Source organism: Pipistrellus hanaki, assembly GCF_964339955.1.
Source record: "Pipistrellus hanaki genome assembly, chromosome: 7".
NCBI lineage: Eukaryota > Metazoa > Chordata > Mammalia > Chiroptera > Vespertilionidae > Pipistrellus > Pipistrellus hanaki.
Genome location: NC_140509.1, coordinates 21,482,742 through 21,506,625, shown reverse-complemented (window position 1 = coordinate 21,506,625; position 23,884 = coordinate 21,482,742). Strand labels below are relative to the sequence as shown.

General features: G+C 37.6%; 1 protein-coding gene across 1 annotated transcript in view; it reads right to left on the bottom strand.

The window, feature by feature from the left end:
- HCRTR2 (hypocretin receptor 2) overlaps positions 1-23,884 on the bottom strand; it is a gene marked incomplete at both ends in the record, with an annotated part of 93,070 nt that overhangs the window by 21,554 nt on the left and 47,632 nt on the right. The window contains 2 exons of the mRNA XM_084890871.1: positions 2,104-2,347; positions 8,389-8,567. Coding sequence (XP_084746997.1) covers positions 2,104-2,347; positions 8,389-8,567 — 423 coding nt within the window. The remainder of the gene's footprint in view (positions 1-2,103; positions 2,348-8,388; positions 8,568-23,884) is intronic.

The following is a 23,884-nucleotide window of genomic DNA, read 5'->3' as shown; positions in this document are numbered from 1 at the left end:
TCCCTGTCTAAAGAAATCCTGCTCATCTCTAACGTGTGGCTGAAATCTTAACTCCTCTGTAAACTTTTGTCCAAATGTTAGAAGAGTAAATCTCAGCAACAAAAATGATATTATTTGAGATAATAGAAAAACCAAATTGTGAAATATAACTAACAAGAAAATGTACATTATCCTAGTGACTTTTAAACTCTATCTTGCCCTAGTGAAAGCATATACCTAATTTCTTAGTTATTGACTTTTTCTCTTTTCAGTGTTCCTATAAAGTACCAATATAGGAATTAACATAAATTAATTCAAATACTTGAAATTATATGCATAAGGTATCCCATTGGTGCACTGCTTGTTTTGGGGTACATCTTTTTTTCTTTCTTTTTTAAAATACATTTTATTGATTTTTTACAGAGAAGAAGGGAGAGGGATAGAGAATTAGAAACATTGATGGGAGAGAAACATCGATCAGCTGCTTCCTGCATACCCCGCAATCAAGGTGCATGCCCTTGACCGGAATCGAATATGGGACCTTTTATTCTGCAGGCAGATGATCTATCCACTGAGCCAAACTAGTAAGAGCAGAGTACATCTTTCTCATATGCATACATGTATAGCTTTCTAATAAACCAATGATTTCCTAATGTTTAAATTCCATAATTATGAGCCATTGTTATACACTTATTCAGAAGAGGATATATTTTTTTTCTTCAGATTTTATGCAATAATTATGGAACTAGTGCTAGTGCATGCTATGCTAAAATGAAGGATTTTTAAAATTTGCAGTCATTCTTTGCTGGGTTCAGATTTGTGTTACCACCCAGCACTGATTGAAATGTTTCCACGGTTACAGAAAAACCTTAGACTGTCACTGAGAGTTTTGGATCAAAAGAGCATAAACCTCTAAGCTTCTGCTTATTTAAAATGAACTACCTTACATATCATATAGGAAAGAAAAAGATTCATAATTCATGTATTGTAATTCCTAAATTATGTCATAATTATTCCAGACATAAACTTTATTAATTTAACTAGAGGCCCAGTGCACAAAAGTTCCTACACTCAGAGGGTACCCTCAGCCCGGCCTGCACCCTCTCACAATCTGGGAACCCTCGGGTAGGGTCGCTAGGCCTTGCCTGAGATCAGGGCCTACCAGGGCTTTCCTTCTCTGGGCTGCAGGCAGCTGGCCCCACTCCTACCACTGCCACTGCTGGCCATCTGTGCAGCATTGCCCCCTCTCCCCTCCACCGGTGGCCTCCCTCTGCAGGTGATAGGCTGGGGAGCAATGGCTTAGCTGGCCTGGTCCTCCCTCTTTCTTTGCTGGGGGTGGGGAGTCGTGGCCAGCCCTGCCTACCTGATATCCCCTAACCACTTGCTGGCCTATCTCACCACCCCTAACTACTTATCTGCCTACCTGATCTCCCCTAACCACTTGCCTGCATACTTGATCACCCCTAACCGCTGGTCTGCCTATCTTATCATCCCTAACCCCTCTTCCTGCCTGCCTGATTGCCCCTTTCGACTTTCTTTGGGGTGGAGCTTGCACTGACTTCGATTGGTCAGCCGCCAGTTGTTACTGGACCTTATGACCAGGGTTTTTATATATTAGGATATGTAATGACCAGAGAAAGCAAACTTAGACATTTTGACACAGAGAAGGGCATTGGTCCACATATTCAACTCCAGTTAAGCACATGGTTTTCAAATGAAAAATTCAGTCATTTTGAAGCCCATTGGGGCAATATAATGCTGTGCCATATTATAAAATGCAAATAACTCCAGAATTCATATTTGAATTCATATAAATGAGTCCTTTTTTATTTTAGAGAATTTAAGAAAGGGAAACATAACCAAATCTGAATTGAGGAATAAACTCCTCCTTCCCTTTCCTATCTGGAAACTAGATCATAATACATAGCATTTCTGAAGGACCAGGACAGGCGGAGCTCCTTCTGTAACACTATTTTAGGTTTCCACTTGGTTTTCATGCTTTTACAAAACTATGAACAAATGGCAATAAAACATACCAGGCCAGCTTTACCGTGGCTATGCAACTGACGTTTCCAGCATGCAGCTGTAACAGAAATGCCAGCTTGTGGGCCATGATGCACTTACCTCCCCAGTGCTCGTCACACACTGTGAAGAGGGTGGTTTTATTGGCCAGCGCAGGGATCATGGTGTAGCACTCCATGACGATGGCCTGAGGGATCATTATAATGCAGGAGACGATCCAGATGATGACGATGCTGTTCCGGGCCCGCTTGGCTGTGCTCTTAAACATCAAAGGATGACAGATCGCATACCATCGATCCAGGGCAATGCAGCTCAGTGTGAGGACAGACACAGACACTGACACGGTCTAGAGAAAGAAGGACAGAACACAAGAGAGGTGCCTGGTATTACATGGATCACTCTTAATATTTTTACCTTATAAGAAAGGCAGTCACAACAAATAACCATATTTAAAATTGCCAAAAAACATTCTATGCAGTGCTTTCTAATTAAAATATATATATATGTCTGCCAAAAGTAATATTAAACATGTTTTAGGGAAAAAAATAATATTTCTTATTGAACATGCAAAAGGTACAATGAAAGCATTGCATACTTTTTCGATGCAAAACGTTTTAATTTATAATCTGGCAGTCTTTGAGTGATTACTATCCTTATATTGTCTTGAAACTTTTCCATTGATAGAGAAAATCATATCCTCAACTGGAAAAAATAAAACACATATGATTAATTTGAACTGGAAAACCCTCTAATTTCATCTATAATTATAACCTTAAAGGGCTAAGCTCTATCAGAGTAGGCTTAGATTAGTTGATAGCACCTGGGAATTCTTGGTGTTACTTAGAGTGTATTCAGACCTCTTTTCCAACCCAGTCCTTTTCTCTTACCAACTTCCATTGCTTCCTTGCCAATATGTCTAGCATCTAAGGCCCCTCAATACCATTACTAAATTGGGGGTAGAATTCTTATGGTCTTGATAGGCACACTTGACCTTTCATAGCTGCTGTGCCAGAGCTATATTTAGCCAATCAAGAAATTAGAAGTGTAAAATGTTCAACAAGGTTTAGTGATTTATTATTCATGAATTCTAATCAATGTGGGTGAAAGAGCTAGACATAGTATGGTTCAAATTACAAAGTCATTTTTAGTGTTTCTCTCTATTTTTAAAAAGTAAGAATCTATTCAAAACAGTTCACTGAAAGACTGCCACCCAGTGCCTACAGTTAGCCAAAGAGCAGTGCCTTCTCAGTTAGGGGATGTTGTGTGAGAGACTATGCTGCATTTCTGATCCATCGGTAGAATCCTATGAATGTACCCTTGACAATCAGTGATTTAATATGTACTGTTTGATGACTATATTTATTGGTGTGTTATACACACTAGCATTCAACTTACTTGATTTTCTTGGGGGGGTGGATATAAAATTCCTTCATATCATAAGTGATTATAAATGAAGAGTTTTGTTACTGCTTTTCGCTTCCAGGAGTGCTCTTCTGAGTGCCTTTTCCATTTAGATTTTGATATTAGTTGAAATCAACCAGATTGTTAATCATTTCAAAAATGAACCTAGTGGTTGAGAATGAAGTGAGGTGAGATGATGTGAATTTCTTTGTTGTCAGGTACGTGGTCACTCACTCTTCCTGTGGGCATCCTGTGGTCAGCGTGTTACTGGAAGCTTTCTTTGGCAGAGAATGAGTCTGTTTTATATTTGCACATAGAAATGACAAAAGGACCTCAGAGACCCATGACAGGTAGAAGTGGAAATTTTGCCACATCACAGGTTTGGATGACAGGCACTAATAGATTGGAAGGTGGGAATGTGTGACTGTGAGTGAAGCAGCCTGTCTGACCATCAAGCACCCACAACCCACATCTCTATTGGATTCTGTTCTTCTCCTGGCATTTCCTGTGCAGAACCATTTCTTTGCTCATAAAAAAATAATCACTCAGACTTGGGGATGGAAGTGGCTTGGAAGAGGGTGGAAAAGAGGGGGAATGAGAGATATCTCTAATACTATCAACAATAAAAAATATATTAGAAAAATAGTCACATGGAAAAAGAAGCTAACGACTGCTATATCTGAAAAAAAAAATTTTTTAATTAAATTATATATATATATATGAAAATAAAATTTTAAAAATTCATAGTAATTATTCAGCACCTAGCCTAAAAAATGTTAATGGTCTTATATTTGTATAATTATTAAAGACTAGAGGCTGTGCATGAAATTTGTGCACTTGGGGGGTGTCCCTCAGCCCAGCCTGCACCCTCTCCAATCTGGGATCCCTTGGTGGATGTTTGACTGACAGTTTAGGCTCGATCCCACATCAGGCCCACAGGGATCGGGCCTAAACTGGTAGTCAGACATTCCTCTCACCATCAGGGACTGCTGTCTTCTAACCACTCACCTGTCTGCCAGCCTGATCACCTCTAACCACTCCCCTGCCAGCCTGATCAATGCCTAACTGCCTTCCCCTGGTGACTTGGTTTCTCCTAACTGCCCTCCCCTCCTGGCCTGGTCATTCCTAACTGCCTCCCCTGAAGGCCTGGTTCCCCCCCAACTGCCTTCCACTGCTGATTGCCCACAACTACTCTCCCCTGCTGGCCATCTTGTGGTGGCCATTTGGACCACATGGGGGCAGCTATCTTGTGAGATGGCGTGAGGATCAATTTGCATATTATATCTTTATTATATAGGATATAAAATGATCATTTTAATTATTTATCTAAGACTTGTTTTATTTGTGAGATTTTAAAGACTTTTGAGCATTTGCCAAAGTGTTATAGTACAACATTCATAAATCTAAAGGTTGCATAGTATTATGTTTAGAAGAAAAAGAACCTATAAATTATGAAGAATCAGAAAATGTACAAAGAATCTTAAATATAATCAAATAACCTTAAAAACTGGCCGGGCATTCTGTAATTCGTTTTAAAATATTCAGTAGGACAAAAGTGTAGATGATTATTGTCCATGACTTTCAGAGAGATGGATATCCTGCATCGTTCACTGTACCCACTGCTTCCAGTCAGTCCTCCAGTGTTAACAGGAGAATCTGGAACACCCAGTCTATAACAAGGGGTCATTGTGCAGTAGATCAGGACTGCACCATTACTGCATGATCCACACCTCACGCATCACCTCACTCTTAACAAGGGACTGTTCTGTTTCATGAAGAGAGTTTGAAATCATCTCTCCCAGAAAATAGAAGATTCTGGGCAACTAAAACCATCTTGAAACTTAATAGGATTCTCCTAATTTCCCCCCAGATAGTTACTGGAACCAAGAGAAATACAAAGCTTGCTGGAAGTAGCATAGCAATGGAGACATATTAGAATTCTCTGCTAGTATGATGTCCCCTGTGTTTCTATAAAAACAACAAAAGACCCCTTTCTTATGGAATTTTTTTAATGTTGCTCAATGTAGTATTTCTCTGGAAGAATCTTGCTGCAGTGTATTTTTGTAACCCATTCATGGTTTTCAGCCAACTGATCCAAACTAATCCTATTAAACTTAATGCCTTCTATAAAGCTTATAATTTCCATTTACTATTTCCCACTTACTATTCTAAGAATCTGACCTAAAAAATAATCACTTATCTCTATAAGAAGTCATTGAAAAACTACTGGGCTACAAATATTTTTATAACATTTCAGATCCAAATTAGTATGATTTCTACCAATGAGCTATTTGTAGTCTCCTCCAATTTGGGTTTTTATCAAGACTTTGTGTTTTTGGAATACTTTTAGGATCACATCAAAATTTTGGAGAAGGTACAGAGATTTTCAATATACCTTGGCCACCCTTCCCATATCCATAGCCTGTCCTGTTATTAACACCCCCACCAGAGTGATACACCTGTTATAATTGATGAAACAACACTGCACATTCTAGTCATCCAAAGATCATAGTTTATGTTATGGTTCACTCTTGATGTTGTACATTCCATGGTTTTAAATAAAGGTATAACAACATGTATTCACCATTATATATTATCATTGCACTGCCTTAAAAATCCTCTGTGTTCTGCCTATTCAACCTTTCCCATCCTTGATAACTTCAGTTCTTTTTTCACTTTCTCCATAATTTTGCCTTTTTTAGAGTGCCATTGTATTGGAATCATACAGAATATACTTAGTCTCCTTAGACTGTCTTTTTTTCATTTAGTAATAAGGACTATCTTTATAATGTCATGGCTTGATAGTTCATTTATTTTTAGTGCTGAATGACATTCTATTGTATATATGTATCACATTTTATTTATTCGTTCATCTACTAAAGGACATCTTGGTGGCTTCCAAGTTTTAATAATTATAAATAAAGCTGCTATACAAATTTGTGTGCAAGTTTTTGTGAGGGCATACATTTTCAATTCCTTTGGGAAATACCAAGAAATTCAATTGCTGGATGATATGGAAAGACTATGTTTAATTGTGCAACAAACCACCAAACCATCTTCCAAAGTGGTGGTACCATTTTGAATACCTAGTAGCAGCAATGGATAAGCATTAGTATTATTCTAAATTGTCACCAGCATTTGGTGTTGCTAGTATTCCAGCATTTGTCCATTCTAACAGTTGTGCAGTGATATTTCACTGCTGTTTTAATTTGCATTTTGCTGGTGACATATGAGGATGAGCATCTTTACAGATGCTTCTTTGCCATCTGTGTAACTTCTTTGGTGTGGTGTTCATTAAGATCTTTGGCCTTTTTTTAATTGGGGTGTTTATTTCTTTAATAAAAACTAGTTTTAAAAGTCCCCTTAATTTTACATAGCCTTACTTTATAATGTTTATCTTTTTACAAATATTTTCTCTATCTGTAGCTTGTCTTTTCATTGTCTTGATATTATCTTTTTCAGAGCAGAATTTTTGAATTTTGAAAATGTCAGCTTATCAGTTATTTCTTTCATATATAAATGCTTTTTGTGTTGTATCTAAAAAATCATCAACATCCTGAAGGTCATCTAAGTTTTATATTATCTTCTAGGAGTTTTATGGTTTTGTATTTTACATTCAGATCTATGATACATCTTGAACTACTTTTTTTCTGAAGGGTGTAAGGTCTGTATCTAGATTAATATTTTTGTTTGTTCTGCTTATCAGATTTTTTTATAATTAGGAGCACATTTTTGTTTCCTCCAAATACTATGATCAGTCTGTGGGAGACTGGATGGAGTAAGAATTGAGATGGCAGAGAATGGATAAGGGTATGGGGTTTGGGAACACAAGCAGAGAATGGCCAGTATTTTATTCACAGCCAATTGCTAAAGGACATCCATGTCTTTGAGTATTATGGCTGGGGCCCACAGCTTAGGAATTTTTTTTGTTCAAAGATTTTAGAGCTACCAAAATATCATTTAAGATATACTCTTTGAAAGTATTGGTTCTTATCTTATAGGGCAGTTAAGCTGCTTTTATTACTGAACAATAAAGAATCTAATGATGATGATGATGATGATGATGATGATGATGAATGATAGTTACTGAGAACATACTAAGTTTTTATTTATTATATATATTTTTTGTTATTGATTTTAGAGAGGAAAGGTAAAGGAGAGAGATATAGAAACATGAATGATAAAAGAGAATCATTGATAGGCTGCCTCCTGCACACCCCCTACTGGGGATCGAGCCCACAACCTGGGCATATGCTCTTGACCAGGATCAAACCCAAGACCCTTTAGTCCACAGGCTGATGCTCTATCCACTGAGCAAAACTAGCCAAGGCCTAAGTTTTTATAATATCCACCAGAGGGTAATCACTTATGCCAAGTGATTTATATAAATTATGTAAGTAGACTAACAACCACAAACTATAACTATAATTAAAATTATTATCCTTTTTAAATAGGTGAATCACAAAGAGCTTATGTGTTTGGCTATGATAGCATACAGTTGGTAAATGGCAGAACAGATATTCCAAATCTGGTGGTTTTATTCAGAAACTGCACTAAAACCCATGTACTGTACTGCTTTGATCACATGGTTCCTAATTTTTCAGCATGAAATGCAACCATTTGTGAAAACAGATAACTGTCTATTATTTGGCCTGGGAGAATTTCAATCATTGCTTTGTTCATATTCCTTATTTTATCATCAGAAAATTAGAGGTGAATGAAGTAAAAAGTTTACACAGCATCTAATAATGACTTGAGGATTCTGTTGCTTTCTGTTAACCCAGAACTTAACTTGTTTATATAGAAAGTCTCAAGTATTTCTTTCCTTAGGTTTGCTGATTTTTTTTGTTTTCCTTATTTGCCAATTCCTTGGGCAAATCTATTGCTTTCTTAGCTAACTAGTCATTAGAGCACTGTGACTACAATTAAAAGTAATTTTTTTCAGTAGCTCTGTGTTTGCACCAAAAATATATAATAAACCATTACCTGTAAGTAAGGAATCACTTTGCAGAGGGAATTTCCAAAGAACCAGGTCTCAGTGATGTCCACAACCAGTGTGGCTGGAAGGCAGGTGATGGTCACGAGCACGTCAGCCAGAGAAAGGTTGACTATGAAGTAGTTGGTCACCGTCCTCATGTGGTGGTTCTTCCACACTGCCACACACACTAATATGGAAAGAAAAAGGAATAGTAATTATTATGGACTGGATGCTTGTATTCTCCCAGAATTCATGTGTTTACCTCCTAACCCTCATTGTGATGGTATTAGGAGGTGGGCCTTTGGGTGGAGATTACATCATAAGTGTGGAGCACTCATGAATGGGATTCCTGTCCTTATCTCTGACTACTTGTAAGGACTACTTGTAAGGACTACTTGCAAAAAGTCTATTGTCTATAAATTAGAAAGTGGTCATTCACCAGGCCTGAAAGTGCAATACCTTGTTCTTGGACTTTCCTGCCTCTAGAACTGTGAGAAATAAATTTCTATCATTTGTCATTTGTAAACCATCCAGATGGTGGTATTCTGTTCTAGTAGCCAAGAAAGAATAAGAGAGTAAACTAAACAAAGAAACAAAATAGATACTCAAGAGGAAACACTGTTAAGCTAATTAATATTCTTATAAAGTCCACAAACAAATATTGAAAAGGAAAGATACTTTAAGGCTGTGCTGAATTTTCATTGAATTCATCAATCTGTGTGAATGCTGAATATATACTTAAAATCAGTTCACTTGCCTTGCAAGACATTTCTCAATGGATCATAAGAATGTGTTAACTTTTACTTCATGTTGAATTGTGATTCCCAGAAGTTATAGAATAGCCTTTGACTTTTCTTGATGTTCCCTCAGTGCTCAACATGTAGTAGATGTTCAAAAAAGTATTTACTGAATTAAGTTGAATTAGAAGCTAGCGATTTCCAATGAACTGTAGTTTGCCTCATCCCTGACTTTTAAGCTTATCTGATCTCAAACGCTGTGTCTGGAACGTCAATAGATGAAGAGGCTTCAAAGACAAAAGTCAATAACTATTCAGCTCCTGTTATTGCCAAACACTGAGCGAGATGGTTTGTATGTCGAGGTCATTTAATTTGGATAACAAACCAGAAGGGAGGACATCATGACCAACATGAGGTAATTGAGACACAGGGAATTCATGGAACTTGTCTAAGGACAAATGGCTCATAAAGCAGAAGAACTGGGATTAAACACCAAGAGAAGAGCTGGCCTTTCACCACGCTGGTTGCTTTCTTTTGGGAAAATAAAGAAGTTATAACAAAGCCCATATAAATTCTAGAAGTGCAATCCTTCTTTCTCTTATACTTCTTGGCCTCTAAACATCACCTTAACACAAACATACTCTTCCGTCTTTCACAGCTGAGCCTGCCTCGTTGCCTTTCAGTATACACTTATGTTTAAGAGCTGCGCTATCTCACTGATCTGCTCTTTATGGAAGGAACAACCAGTCCTTGATCATCTGCCCTCCTTCTGTCTGGTGTATCCAACAGTTACATAATAACTGACTTCAGAATTATAATAGTTGCAAGCACTGCTACCACATTTATTGATGGTTTGTTTCACAGAGAGTAACTGTGAATTTGCCTGGGGTATCATTAACCTGCCAGAGCTGTCTCCTATATACACCCAAATGATGCAGTGATTAATAACCTTATATAGTGAAGAAACAAAAGCACATTTTGTTAAATTTAAGTCACTGAATGATGATTTCCTTTTGGTAATTATATATCATTTATTAAGAGTTTCATATACTGAAAAATACTTTCACTAGCTCCTGAAGCTGAAATTACCCTTCAGTCACCAACAGATGCTAATTTAATAGGGTTAAATTTCCCAGGATTTAATTCTGCAAAAAAACTTTACATCTTTATCTAACTCCATCACCCTAGGACCCTCAAACTCAGGTGAACTTTGTTAGGGTGAACTGTAGTTTGTTAGTATCTGAAAACGATGCTGCAGAATTATTTGTTTCTCAGAAACACATAAATCTCTCTCTATTTCTCTCTCTCTCTCTCTCTCTCTCTCTCTCTCTCTCTCTCTCTCTTCCTGTCCCCTCCCTCTCTCTCTCTCTCCCTCCCTCCCATGCACAAACCCATCCTAGCAGGGACTAACACATTATCAAGCCTTGTTATAAGGAAATTGTCAAAAGCATCATACCACTAATAATTGGTCAAAAAATGGTCCAAATAGTATAATTTTGAATCGACAAACAAAAAACAAACAAAACCCCACAATACTTAAAAAAAAAAAAAAAAAAAGCAGTCTGGTTCTCTTTTTTATTTTTTTTATTGTTTAAAGTATTACATGTGTCTCCTTTCTCCCAAATTGACACCCTCCCACCCCAGTTCTCTTAATTCTCCATATTTTGTAGGTGAGAAATAGCAGTGATGGAAAGAAAGACAGTGTTAATGCATTCTGTTTAACCAATATGAAAGCAAGTTGTTTTCTTCCCAAGCAACACTTTCATACTACTTTCTTTTGCCATGCACTCTTCTAATCAGTTTAAGTTTCTAACTAGTTTAAACCTCATAATAATACTATGAAGTGATGACTATTAATATTCCTATTTAACGGGTGGGAAACGGAGGCTAGAGAAGTTATGAAACCTACCTAAGGACATATAGCTATAAGTGCCAGAGCTTAGGTGTAACTCGTATCTCCCATGCTATGCCATTATATTATGCCCTCTATTGAAGCAGAAGATGAAAAGGAAGTGGCCAACATCTATCTGATGAGACTTCAACAGAGATCATTCAATCTAACCTGCCATTTGATGCATAAGTCACCTCAGTTACCTGCCTGATCGATCCAGCTTGAACATTTTTAATAATAGGAAACTCATAACTTGCTAAGGACCTGGAGTTCATTTTGTGGTGGCATTAACTACTAGCAAGTTCTTGTTTATGTTGAGTTGATAACTTCTTCCCTTTCCTTTCTGTTCATGGGTTTTAAATTCTTTCCATGTATGGAAGGAATAAACCTTATCTGTTTTCTCTACATCATAACTCTTATTAGTTTTCCTAGGGCTGCTACCACAAAGTACAATAAATGGGGTCTCTTAAAAACAACAGAAATGTATTGTCTCACAGCTCTGGAGGTTAGAAGTCCAAAATCAAGGAGTCAACGTGGCCTTGCTCCCCCTGAAACCTGTAGGGAAATGCTTTGACTGTCTCCTAGCCTCCGGTTGTTTGCTGGCAATCATTGCTTGGTATGCGGCTGCATAACCCTGACCTCTACCTTCATCATCACATGTGTCTCCACCTTCACATGGCTGTCTTCTTATCAGGATACCAGTGTTATTGGATTAGGCACTGGCTCCATCTGAACTAATTTCATCTGCAGGGACTCTATTTCCAAATAAGGGGTCACTGCTCTAGAGTAAGTTTGCAACTCATCAGGACAGGGCCACTGCCCTGCTGGGCTAGGAGAACAGAGCACCAAGCCTCAGAGAATGACTCCTAAACCTTAACACTAATGAGTGCATTTACCCATTTCTCTGCTTTAAAGGGAGAGAAAAGCCCCCTAGCTGAAGAAAGCATTTATCTTCTTCATTCCTTTTTGAGTAATCTCTGACAGCTGGCATAACATAATTGCATGGCAATTATTCGCTTGGCTCACAAGTCTCCATACACTACATTCTGATGAGCTTTGGTAGGTTCCAAGACATGAACTTGGCATTACTTTTAAAACCAGTTTTCTGAATGATCATGGTCCATCAATATTCAAGTCTATTTATAGTGAATTTGAACTGAAAAGCCTGCCCTCATTAACCACGAACAAGGGAGGAATCTTTGAGAACACAGGAATGAAAGACCATCACTGAAGGCAAGAATACCATCAATGACATGCCAGCTCTAGCACAGACTTTATTAAAGTAGAGCTTTTTTTGAGATGCAGAGGTGCCGAGAAGATAAAGATCTGTTTATTCCCTCCTCTCTTGCCCTTCTGTAAGGTTACCTTCTCTCCTTTGGTAAGAATCTGATTGTACAATATATATATCACCCATCTTTTCTCCACAGGACTGACGAAGGGAAAAGTGGCTCAAGATGTATGGGAACATAGCAGCTTGTGATGCAAAGATGGATTTTAAAAATAATATATAGATGCAGTCATTAGATATAACCTTAACCATTGTTTGGGTCAAAGGTTTAACTGACTTGCAAATAGTAAAAGGAAATATTAGTTTAAAAATACCTTTGCTATTTTATTCTGCACTTATAATAAACTATTTCCTTTTAGTTTAATACCTATCAGGCCCAAATATGGAAAATGTTTCTCTCTCAAATTGACATTTGAACTTAGAAAAATTTAAACTAACACTACATAAGGTGACATGCTGTCAATCTGTTGGTGATACGACAATTGAAGACATATAAACTTCAGAAGTGAGATTGCAACTCTTATTAAACGTACGCTTATGTCTTCAAATGTCAAGTAATAACCAATTTTGTGATTTCAAGAGGTAATTAAGCATGATATAGTGTGTGTTACTGTGCATCTTGAAAATATTTGCATTAAGTATATCAATTTTATTTTACGCATTTTAAAATGTATTTAATTTTGTAACATTAAAACAAGGTTTAGATGTTATTATACTAAGCAAAATAAGCCAGACACAAAAGGATGATGATTGTGTAGTTCTACTTGGGTTATGTACTGAGACAAACTCATTACCACAAAAAGAAGAATGGTGGTTTCCAGGGGCTGGAAGGAGGAGAGGTTGCAGGGGTCTTCAAACTACGGCCCGCGGGCCACATGCGGCCCGCAGAGGAGTCTGATCCGGCCCACCAGGTTTTTTGGGCAGTGAGCGCAGCTGAGGTGTTACAGTAGGAATTAGTAGTTCATATAGTCCGGCCCTCCAGCTCTCTGAGGGACCTTGATCTGGCCCCCACTTTAAAAAGTTTGAGGACCCTTGGAAGGTATCACTGTTTAAGGTGACTAAAGGTTCAGTTTCACAAGATGAAAAAAGTTCTGGAAATGCATAGTGGGGATGGTTGTCCAACAGTGTCGATGTACTTAGTGTCATGGAACTGTACCATTAGAAATAGTGAAAATGGCAAATTTTCAGTTATGTATATCTTATCAAAATTTAAAAATCAACTTCGATGAAAAAAGATGCTATAAAATTGGAAAAAGAAATTGAACTATAATGATGTCTCTCAATAATCCTAAATGGAACTGTCAAGGAGCAATTTTAATTACGCATTTTATAAATTTTTAAAATTCACAAACAGCTAAAAGATTTTATGAAAACACAATGTTTCAAAAATACTGTAGTTCTACAATATTAATGGCAGTGTTAAAAAGAAGTAACTGCATGATTTTTATATATGTTTAATTATTTGTATGTTGTAGTTTAGATTTGCTAATAAAATATTGTTCACTTTCTAGGGTTTTTAAATTTTAACCTATAAATACATGCATATAGATATATAAGATAATCCCTAGGTGGTTATTTGTTGTATTACATACATATAAAATTACCAAGACATGCCAGGAAATACCTTTAGAAACATACTGTAGTTCCACCCTTTGCCACACCGTGTCAGTGAAAGCCTTTGAAACTGCTTACTTTGTCACTTCAGGGATGAATTCTAAACATAAAGTAAATTGTAATATTCTTTATAATGAGGAAATGAATACACTTTTCCAAGTGAGATTTTTTTAGACCAAAAATATTTGTTACAAATAATAAAATAGGCACCATCTTCTCAATTAAATACAAATGAATGAGGTAAGGTGAAATGAAGCAGTTTTTCTTACTAAAAACAATAAATAAAGCAATTGAATACACATGGAAAATACTAGTAGCCTTAAACTTAACTCCCATAAGAAAGCAAGTAGACATAAAGCCATCCAGAAACACTACAGAATGTAGAATTTAGAAACAGGGACGTTGACTTGGAGTCCTAAAAAGGTATTACAAACTCTGCATGAAATCTTAAGACACCCGCCTCCCCTTTTCTCACTCTCTTTGCACCCCACACTCTGACATTGACCCTTCTCTCTAATTTTAGTTTGTGTCCTTCTCCTCCTGGGCCAATATGCCAGCTCCATCTCCCATTCTCCACCTCCACACCTTGGCAAGGTTGTCTATAAATCTCTCTGTCTGTACCCAGAAGAACAGCAGGCAAATGTGCCACTTCTTTTTTTTTGTTTTTACAAGTCTGACAGATGGGCTACTGCCAAGAATCACATCTGTAGTGTGAAATATGCCACCCAAAAGGTTATCTAATAGTGACAGAAAGCAAACTTTTGAAAAAGTGATCACATATGCATGCACAACAATACGTCTAAAATACATTTCAGTTTTTGTTTCCCCGAGAAAATGTAAAAGTCTATCATTTGACAAATATGTTTTCATTGGCACCTGCTCATTATGTTAATGTGGGCGGGAAATCGCATGGAGACTAGCTGATGTCCCTCTGGTGTTGATATCAGCGAGGCAGTGTGGGGAATAATTAAGACACCACAATTAACAATTCATCTGGAAAGGGATTTAGGAAAATAGTCTGTTCACACACACAGATGGGCAGGGAGACACTGTGCGTAGAAGAATGTTATAAAACGGAAACACGGAGAAGATAGTTTATGGAAATCAAATTTTTAAAAAAATCTTCAGAGGAGAAAAACACAGTGGAGAAAGTGGAGAACTCGGGGTGACTCTTCACCTGTCTGTGAGTGGCATGATTCCTCTCAGGGAGGAGCTCAACCTCCTGGGCACCGAGCCTTCTGTACAGGAAGGAGCTGTCAAAGACCAACATGGTGCTGTGATTAATAGGTATTCCTAGTTAAGGCTGGTTTGCAGAGAAGTTTAGGGGAGCAGAAGATCCTGGGGTCTTAGAATCTGCAGTTCTATTAATGCTACATGTAGTAGCTGTAATTTCACTTCAGTAGGATTTGTTTACAGAGACATTTTCTGTTGCCCTTGTCTTTTTATTCTTTTCAGGTAAGTCTGGTTCCCGGTGCAGCCTCTCAGAGCTGCATCTGGGTCTCTCCCTGCCCTCAGAGCTGCTCAGAGACAAATGGTCCGTCCTCATCCTTGGCCCCTTTGTACCAATTAACAAAATGCAGCCTATCCTATGACATTTCACTTCTGTTTTTCTTCCTGTTTGATTGCTGCCTTCACACATCCCGACCTGGGCTGGGGATCAAACCTCCAACCTTGGTACATGCCCTTGACTGGGAATTGAACCTGCAACCCTTCGGTGTGTGGGGGCCCACATTCTAACCACTGAGCAACGTTGGTCAGGACACAATGTACTTATTTTTGTTCTTCTTTCAGGACATGCATTACTTTTCTCACCTCTTATCTTTTTTCTCCTATGTTCTCTTTTCTCTATTATTTACTCTCACAACTTCAATTCTCATCTCTAGGAGACTAACTTCCAAAATGATAAGTCTGTATTGTGTTCTCTTTTTCTTTCCATACCAAAATTTCTAACTACATTTTTTTTTTACCTTCTAGAGGTTCAATATTTATTTCACATTCAACTCATGAATCATCAACTATATTTATACCACGTCAAACTGCTTGGGTATTGTCCTACAGGTTATGAAGAATCACTGAAGGCTTTTACTACTAGTAAGCAAGGGAGTCACAAGAACCTAATTTTATTTTTTTAAAGATGACTTAGGGGGAATGTATATATTATATATACTCCTGAACTGGAAATGGGAGGTGAGGGAGCAATTTTTAGAGTGTTTTCTAATTCCAAGAAAACAAAGTGCTGACAACAGAAGTGGGAAAAATGAATGAATTCAAGTAATAATAATGAGGTTGAAATATGAGGCCTCAGTGAGGAATGACATATGAGGGTAAGGGGACATAAAGAACTAGGTGTGGTTACCAGATACATTGCTTGGCATTTTGGGAGAAGATCGTGTTGCTCACCTACCTATGGAGCAAAGGAGAATGAGGTGGCTTCATTTGTAAATAGGAATAGAAGATGAGGAACTCCATTTTGTATATATGAGTTTGAAACACTTGTGAGTTATCCTACAATCAGTATCAATTTGGCATTTGGATTTATGGATCGATATTTCAGGAAGTACATTTCAGATATAGATAAATATTGAGAGTTCATCAGAATAAAGATAGTAATTAAAGCCAGGTAGTGGATAAGATAAACCAGGGTAGAGTTTCAGTAAGAAGAGAAAAAATATCTATAGAACTCTGCAATTTTAGGCACATCTATTCTTAGTTGGTAAATATTAAAGAAGGGCTAATTTTTCTCTGAAGTACTAAATATTGTAGCACTGAAGGGTACATTGGTTTTATGACTACAAAGTGTTTTCGTTTTTGTAATGGCAGATAAGCTTGCTGCAGAGCAAACCTCCCACCTAAAACAGCCAGAAGTGGCACACATCTCTTCAGGACATTGGAAAGCTGCCAAGGCAGTGAGGACTTGAGGGTCAATATCCTGGAGAAAATGACAGCCAGCACCCCTTCTCTTCTCAAAGCTGTTGGCCATTTGCAAGCACCAGCTAAGGACTGAGAAGGAAAGCAACAGGAATGGAGAAGATGAGTAGGAACTTGAGTAGTCCTGTTGAACAGGTAACACTGGAGATAAGTCAGCAACCTTGGCTTTCTGCTAACTAGTAAGAATAAACCTGATGGAGACAAGGTTTCCTAAAGAATGAAAACTGGCTTCAAATGCCTTCATTTACTGACATAGGGTTTTTTGTCCCAAAACTGTCTGCCAAAGCAAAGGCAAATCATCTATGGAAGAAGATAACTATCAAGAGCATGAAATAATTTCTACAAATTTTCATACAAAATGTCACTCATTCAATAAAAAAACACCAGGCATACAAGATGGCAATAGTCATGATAAAAAGTCTCTATAAAAAAGAAAAAGAATAAAGCTTTCAGAAATTTTTAAAATAATTGGGCTAAGTTCAAGTATTTGCATAATATTATGTAAAATATGAATAAAGAATTGGAAAAATGTTCAAAGGGAAATTGTAGAACCTAAAAATATTTTAGCTAGAAACACAGCAGACAGATTTAACAGTTGGTAAAGTCACCTAATAAAACTAACCAATCAAAAATATTTACAATAAAAATATATACCACAGAGTGAGAGAAGATATTTCCAATGTATTTATTTTTAAAAGGTCAATTTGTATAATCGTCTATTGTAGTTAATTGACTCTTGCTGCTACTGTTCTTGTTTCTTTTAATATACTTTTTATTGAAGTGTCACATGTAGAAAAGTATACTACTAAAAACCATAAATATATTACTAGACAAATTATAGAGATACTTGTTTATAGACCAATAAATAAAATATTATTACAATATTCACCATTATGTTTGTGAGATCATCAATGTTGTATGTGTAGATATAGTTCTACTAGAGGCCTGGTAAAAGAAATTTGTGCACTGAGGAGAGTGTCCCTCAGGGCCAGCCTGTACCTTCTCCAATCTGGGCCCCTCAGGGGATGTCCGACTGTGGGTTTAGGCCCTGGGATTGAGCCTAAACCTGCCGTCTCCCTCTCATAATCTGGTACTGCTGGCTCCCAACCACTGGCCTGCCTGCCAGCCTGATTACCCCTAATCACTCCCCTGCCAGCCTGATTGAAGCATAAAAGCTCCCCTACCGACCCAATTGCCCCCAACTGCCCTACCCTGCTGGCCTGGTAACCCCCAACTTCTTTCCCCTGCTGGCCTGGTCACCCCAACTGCCCTCCCCTGCAGCCCTGGTACTCCCCCGCCCAACTGCCCTCTCCTGTTAGTCTGGTCACCCCTAACTACCCTCCCCTGCAGGCCGGGTCACCCTCAACTGCCCTCCCCTGCCAGCCTGGGTGCTCCTAACTGCTCTTCCCTGCAGGCCTGATCACCCACAATTACCCTCCTCTGATGGCCATCTTTGATGACATGGAGGTGGCCATCTTGTGCGAGGGCATGAGGGTATATTTACATATTATCTCTTTATTATATAGGATAATTTTATTGCTGAACAGTATTGCAATATGAATTAGATTACCATTTGTCTACTACTGATGGACATTTTGGTTGATTCTAATTTAGGACTTTTGTAAGAAAGGCTGTTATTAACATTCTTCTATATGCCTTTGACAGATTCATGTGTAGGTCTCTGTTAGTTATATATCTTAGACTGAAATTGATATCATAGACTGTGTATATGATCACCATTATGACATAATTGCTAAAGAGTTCCAAAACGTTGCAGTGCCAGTTTGTACTCTCACAAACAAAGGTGAGTGTCTCAGTCACTCTATATGTTTGCCAACACTGGGCACTGTCAGTCTCTTTTCATTTTAGATTCAAGTTTAACATTCTTATTTTTATTGGCTATTTGTAAATGGAAGAGCCCATTACTTTCCAGGGCTTTGTTATTTAAAAAAAATTCTTATTCAAAATTTCATAGGGCAATTTGATGGCTACTGTAGGTACAATTTATTTTAAAATTAACATGATGGATCCTTTATTTAAATCTGGACTTGTTTTAAAACTTGCTATTAAATCTGTACTTGTTTTAAAACTTGGTATCCCTCAAATTGTTCTAGCCATTTCTCTCTCTTCTTAGTAGTTTGTCAACTTTTATATTTTTACCATCAAATATAGTTTATCTGTCCTAAAATTGTGTCATCTTAAAGAACTATATTTTACTTTTTATTTTCTAAAGGCAGGGCCTCTATTCTGGATATAGTAAGTGTCCAATAAATGACTGCTGAGTAATTCCTTGATTGTATAAAATTTTCATGATTCAGATTTTGTTTTTTACATTAGAGAATTTATCATGACTATTTAATCCTGGAGAGAAAAAATAAATAATTCAATATGCATAAATCAGAGTACTTCCTTTCACTGTGGTACTTCATGTCATTCTGCTCATCCCTGATATAGTTAGTGTCTGAGAGTGTCTTGAATGAAGACTGAAAACAATGGAATGACCTTTTAGATAATAGAATGGACCACATTAAATGTGTTTTCAACTCAGTTAGAGACTGAAAGAAAACCTTTCTGCTAGGGCATAGGTACATTATAATTAGAAAAACTCTAATCTCTGCTACAAACCATATTGATTTCTATTTTATAGCAATTTATATTTAACTAAAGACCCAGTGCACAAATTCATGCATCGGTTGGGTCCAGCCAGTTGACCTGATGGGCCAATCAGGGATGGGGCGGGTGTGCCCTGCCCCAATCATGGTGAGGGGGCTGATTGGGGGCAGGGTTGGCAGGTGTAGGTCATGGGAGGTTGGCAAGCCAGCCCCACCCCCAATAGGAGTTAGGGGAACGATTGGGGTGGAAAGGTGGGCTAGCTGGGGGGCAAGGGCCATAGGAAGTTGGAGGGGCTGATTGGGGCCCTGATTGGGCCAGTTGGCCACTGTAGTGCATGTCATAGGGACTGGTTGTTCTGGTCACTTGGCTTTTATATCTACAGATGAACATAAGTGAATCTGATACATGCTTAACTTACTAAAATATGTTAAAACATATTTCACTCCTTAGCTCTGACTATAGTTGCAATAACTGAATAAGTGGAAGGGAAAACTATTTGTGTCTTCCCCCACTATTACTAATTTTAGGCTTGTCCAGGATTATGACTTTCAAGTAAATTTTGATAATACTGTATAATAATCCTGTATTTTAAAACTAGCTAATTTTTAAAAATGCACCTTTGTCTATAAAATGTATCTCACGTTCCTTAGAACACAAAATTTTAAATTCTTTACCTCACTGCTAAAAGTATGGAATAGTATAAAATATTGTTTCCTGAAAGAAATATAAAAGAAAGCCTGGTTCTTAAATGATCAAGCTATTTGTATTATAAATTTCTCTTCAAACAAACATAGATTTTTATGGAGGTAAAAATCATATATTTTGGATTTTAAAAACCTAACTGAAATTCCAGCTTCAATACCCTTTAACTTTGGGAAAGTTACTTAACCTCTCTGTATTTCGGATTTGACATGTATCAGAATGAGATACCTGTCTGTAGATATCTCATAGAACTGTCTTAATGACCATAATAGTACTTGGTTTAGAGTTTATAACATGAATCAGCTTTAAAAAAATGATACTTTTAATAGATTAAAACTTAATAAAATTATCCTATCATCCAACAACAAAACTATAACACTGGCTATTTTAAAAATTTCACTGAATATTCTGATCTTTATTCCATACTTCCAATTCGACTCGCAATCAGTGATGGATAAACATATCATAGTTTTTGAGCCCTTATTGGGTAAGGTAAGACAACAACCTTTCAGACAGCATGCCAGAAGAAGTGAGATTTTTAAAAATTTCAGCTCAAGGCAAAGCGAGAAAACAAAAAATGAACGTCCACCTGGCTCTTCTGTGCAACAAGAGCAAATGCATAAATGGCTGCAGCTGTTCAAAATCCACATCCCGTGGCTTCATGAGAACTCCCATGGAAATAGGAACTGCGCAGTGCATTTCAATAAGTGAATATGTAAAGATTGTATTAATTAATTGCCCAGTTGACTAAGTAATATTCATACCCCAGTGAATGGGTTCGAAAGTGAATTGCATGCAAATGAATGTAAATAGCTGCACATTGACAAAGAGGGGATGTTTTTTGAAGCAACTATTAGTGTTGTTAAGCTTTTAATTATATGCTGAGGCCAAATGTTTCTGTTAGAATAGATCTTGGAAATAAAAAAAAGGAAATAATTTGATATACCAAATTGTGTTCAGGAAAATGGGCTAGGACACATCTGCTCTGTGGAAGATGTTGGACAATTAACAGGGATGAAGAAATGAATCACAGCAGGAGGGGTAGGGTGGAGGTGAGAAGATTATGAGTTTCATTGTGGACATTTAAATTTGATGTGCCTAAGCAACTTATATCAGGAAATGTTCTGTGGTGTACTGAAATGTAGAGCAACAACAAAATGTGTGATTAAAGACAGATACGTGCCTAGAATGATGGAGCATTTATTAAAGGGATGGCTTGTCATAAGACTATGTTGGCTTGTTTTTAGGTTGTCATTTCACCAGCTAATAATTTTTCAAGCCTTGACAATCTTTTCCTTTTAATAGCCAAATTCCTTGCTTTTTCTTCTTTCCTTTCATATTTTTTGGTTAAGTAATATTTTTTAATAACTGATTCTGCCATACTAGAGTCATGCATTTCTACTTTGAAACTACACAAAATAGACAATTGTTTTTACAAAGCATTGCTTCCTTTCCTTAGAAAAAATGCAAATATCATAGTTTAAACTAGAAATCAACAACCCTGGCACTTTTAGTTGTTAAAGTGGGTGTTCCTTTTTACTCTGATCTCCATTATAACACAAAATATGATCCATTATATAATGTTATATAGATATTTCATTTTTGGTTCTCTTCTTTAAAGAGAATATGTCTAACACGTCAATGCATGTCTAACTCTGCTCCACCAACTTTAAATTGATAAAAATGAATATTAAAATTTTTGCTGGTCAAAGATTAAAAAGTACCCCTAATAGAACTATGTCTATTATTTAAAAACTAGAGGTTCAGTGCACACTCATGCACTGGTGGGGTCCTTCTGCCTGGCCTGTGCCCTCTCACAATCTGGGACTACTTGGGAGATGTTGGACTGCCAGTTTCAGCCCAATCTCCTCAGGCCAGGCTGAGGATCCGCACCGGTGTACAAATTCATGTACCACGCTGGTTTGAGCCCGATCTCTGAGGCCAGTCCAAGGGATCCTACTGGTGCATGAATCCATGCACTGGGCCTCTAGTATACATATAAGATCTTTGGTTATTAATCTCTTCCCACCCTCCCCTATACCCCCTCCCTCTGAGGTTCATCAGTCTGTTCCATGTTTTCATGCCTGTGCATTGAGCATCTTCCTCCAGATGGTCAGTGTGTGTCATAACTACTGGTTGAGGGTAGAATAGTTGAACTGTCATTTAGACTTTTATATATATATATATATATATATATATATATATATATATATATATATATTAGAAACCCAGTGCATGAAATTTGTGCACTTGGAGGGGGATGTCTCCTCAGCCCAGCCTGCATCCTCTCCAAACTCCATCTGGGGATGTCCTACTGCCAGTTTCAGTCTGATCTTGGGGATTATGCCTAAACCGGCAGTCGGAAATCCCTCTCACAATCCGGGACAGTTGGCTCCTAACCACTCACCTCCTGCCTGCCTAATTGCCCCTAACTGCTTCCTCTGCCAGTCTGATCACCCCTAACTGCATCAGCCTGCTGGCCTGGTTGCCTCAATTGGCCCCCCTTTATTGGCCTGGTTGCCCCCAACTGCCCCACTCTGCTGACCTGGTAGCCCCTAACTGCCCCCCCCCCACCCCCTCGCACCAGCCTGGCCACCCCTTAGTGCCTCCTTGCTGGCTTGGTTACCTCCAAATGCCCCCTGCCATCCTGGTTGCTCCCAACTGCCTCCCCCCCCCCCCCACACACACACACCAGTCTGGATACCCGAAACTGCCATCCTGCCAGCCTGGTTACCCACAACTGCACCCCCCTCCCTGAAAGCCTGGACACCCCACCCAGCCTGCTGTCCAGTCATTTGCCTGTCCCTCACTAACCCTCTGCCAGCCCTGTCACCCCACCCTGTTATCCCGTTGTTACTGTTACTGTGATGGTGTCCTTGAAAATTTGCATATTCATCTATTATTACATAAATAGATAAGACATTGTTATTTATAAATTTTATGCACTTTTTCTTAGTTACTGATGTGTGTGTAAATGAGTAGTATAATTAGGATGTTGATTGGAATAGGACTTTTAGGGGGAAATAAGTGTCTTTTTCCTGAAGCTTACTAATACATCTCTGAATGACACTTTAGTCTGAGAGGTGTATGGGAAAGAGCCTAGGAACATAGAGATTATGGGAATCAGTAATTACCTGGGCTAATTCTGGAAAACATTAAATTACCTAATTTTTTTTTCACAGCTCTCAATAAGAGATTTTATACAGAGGTGAAGTAAATTCTCTGTCACTCTAGGCATATGTGCAGAATTTAGAGAAAAGGGTGAATGGATGGTTCTGAAGACAGGAAAGTATTATACTACATGTTTCAACATATGAATGTTCATTTTGTGCAAAACACAAAACTATATACTGTGATTTGGATTTTAAAAATCTGTTTTCAAATATTCATGTATTCATTCATATAAAATTGGAATTTATATAGTAACAAAAATATGCTATTATGCTCTGCATCACCATGCTAAGTGGTGGTAAAAATGTGTTGATGCTATCTTTTTAGTAATTCTGCCTCCACGTCATTGGATATATATTCAGGAAAAAAAAAGTCATTTCTATAACTCATTATTTTGTTAATTCATATCATACATTTTAAAATTTACTTTCATTCATTTAAATTCATGCATAAATTCAACTTTTCTCTAACCCATATTATACATTTTTAAGAAATCCCCAAAGTTTCTGGATTAGGGAATTACTGTTATTGGTCTATGAACTATATATTCTGAATCAGGT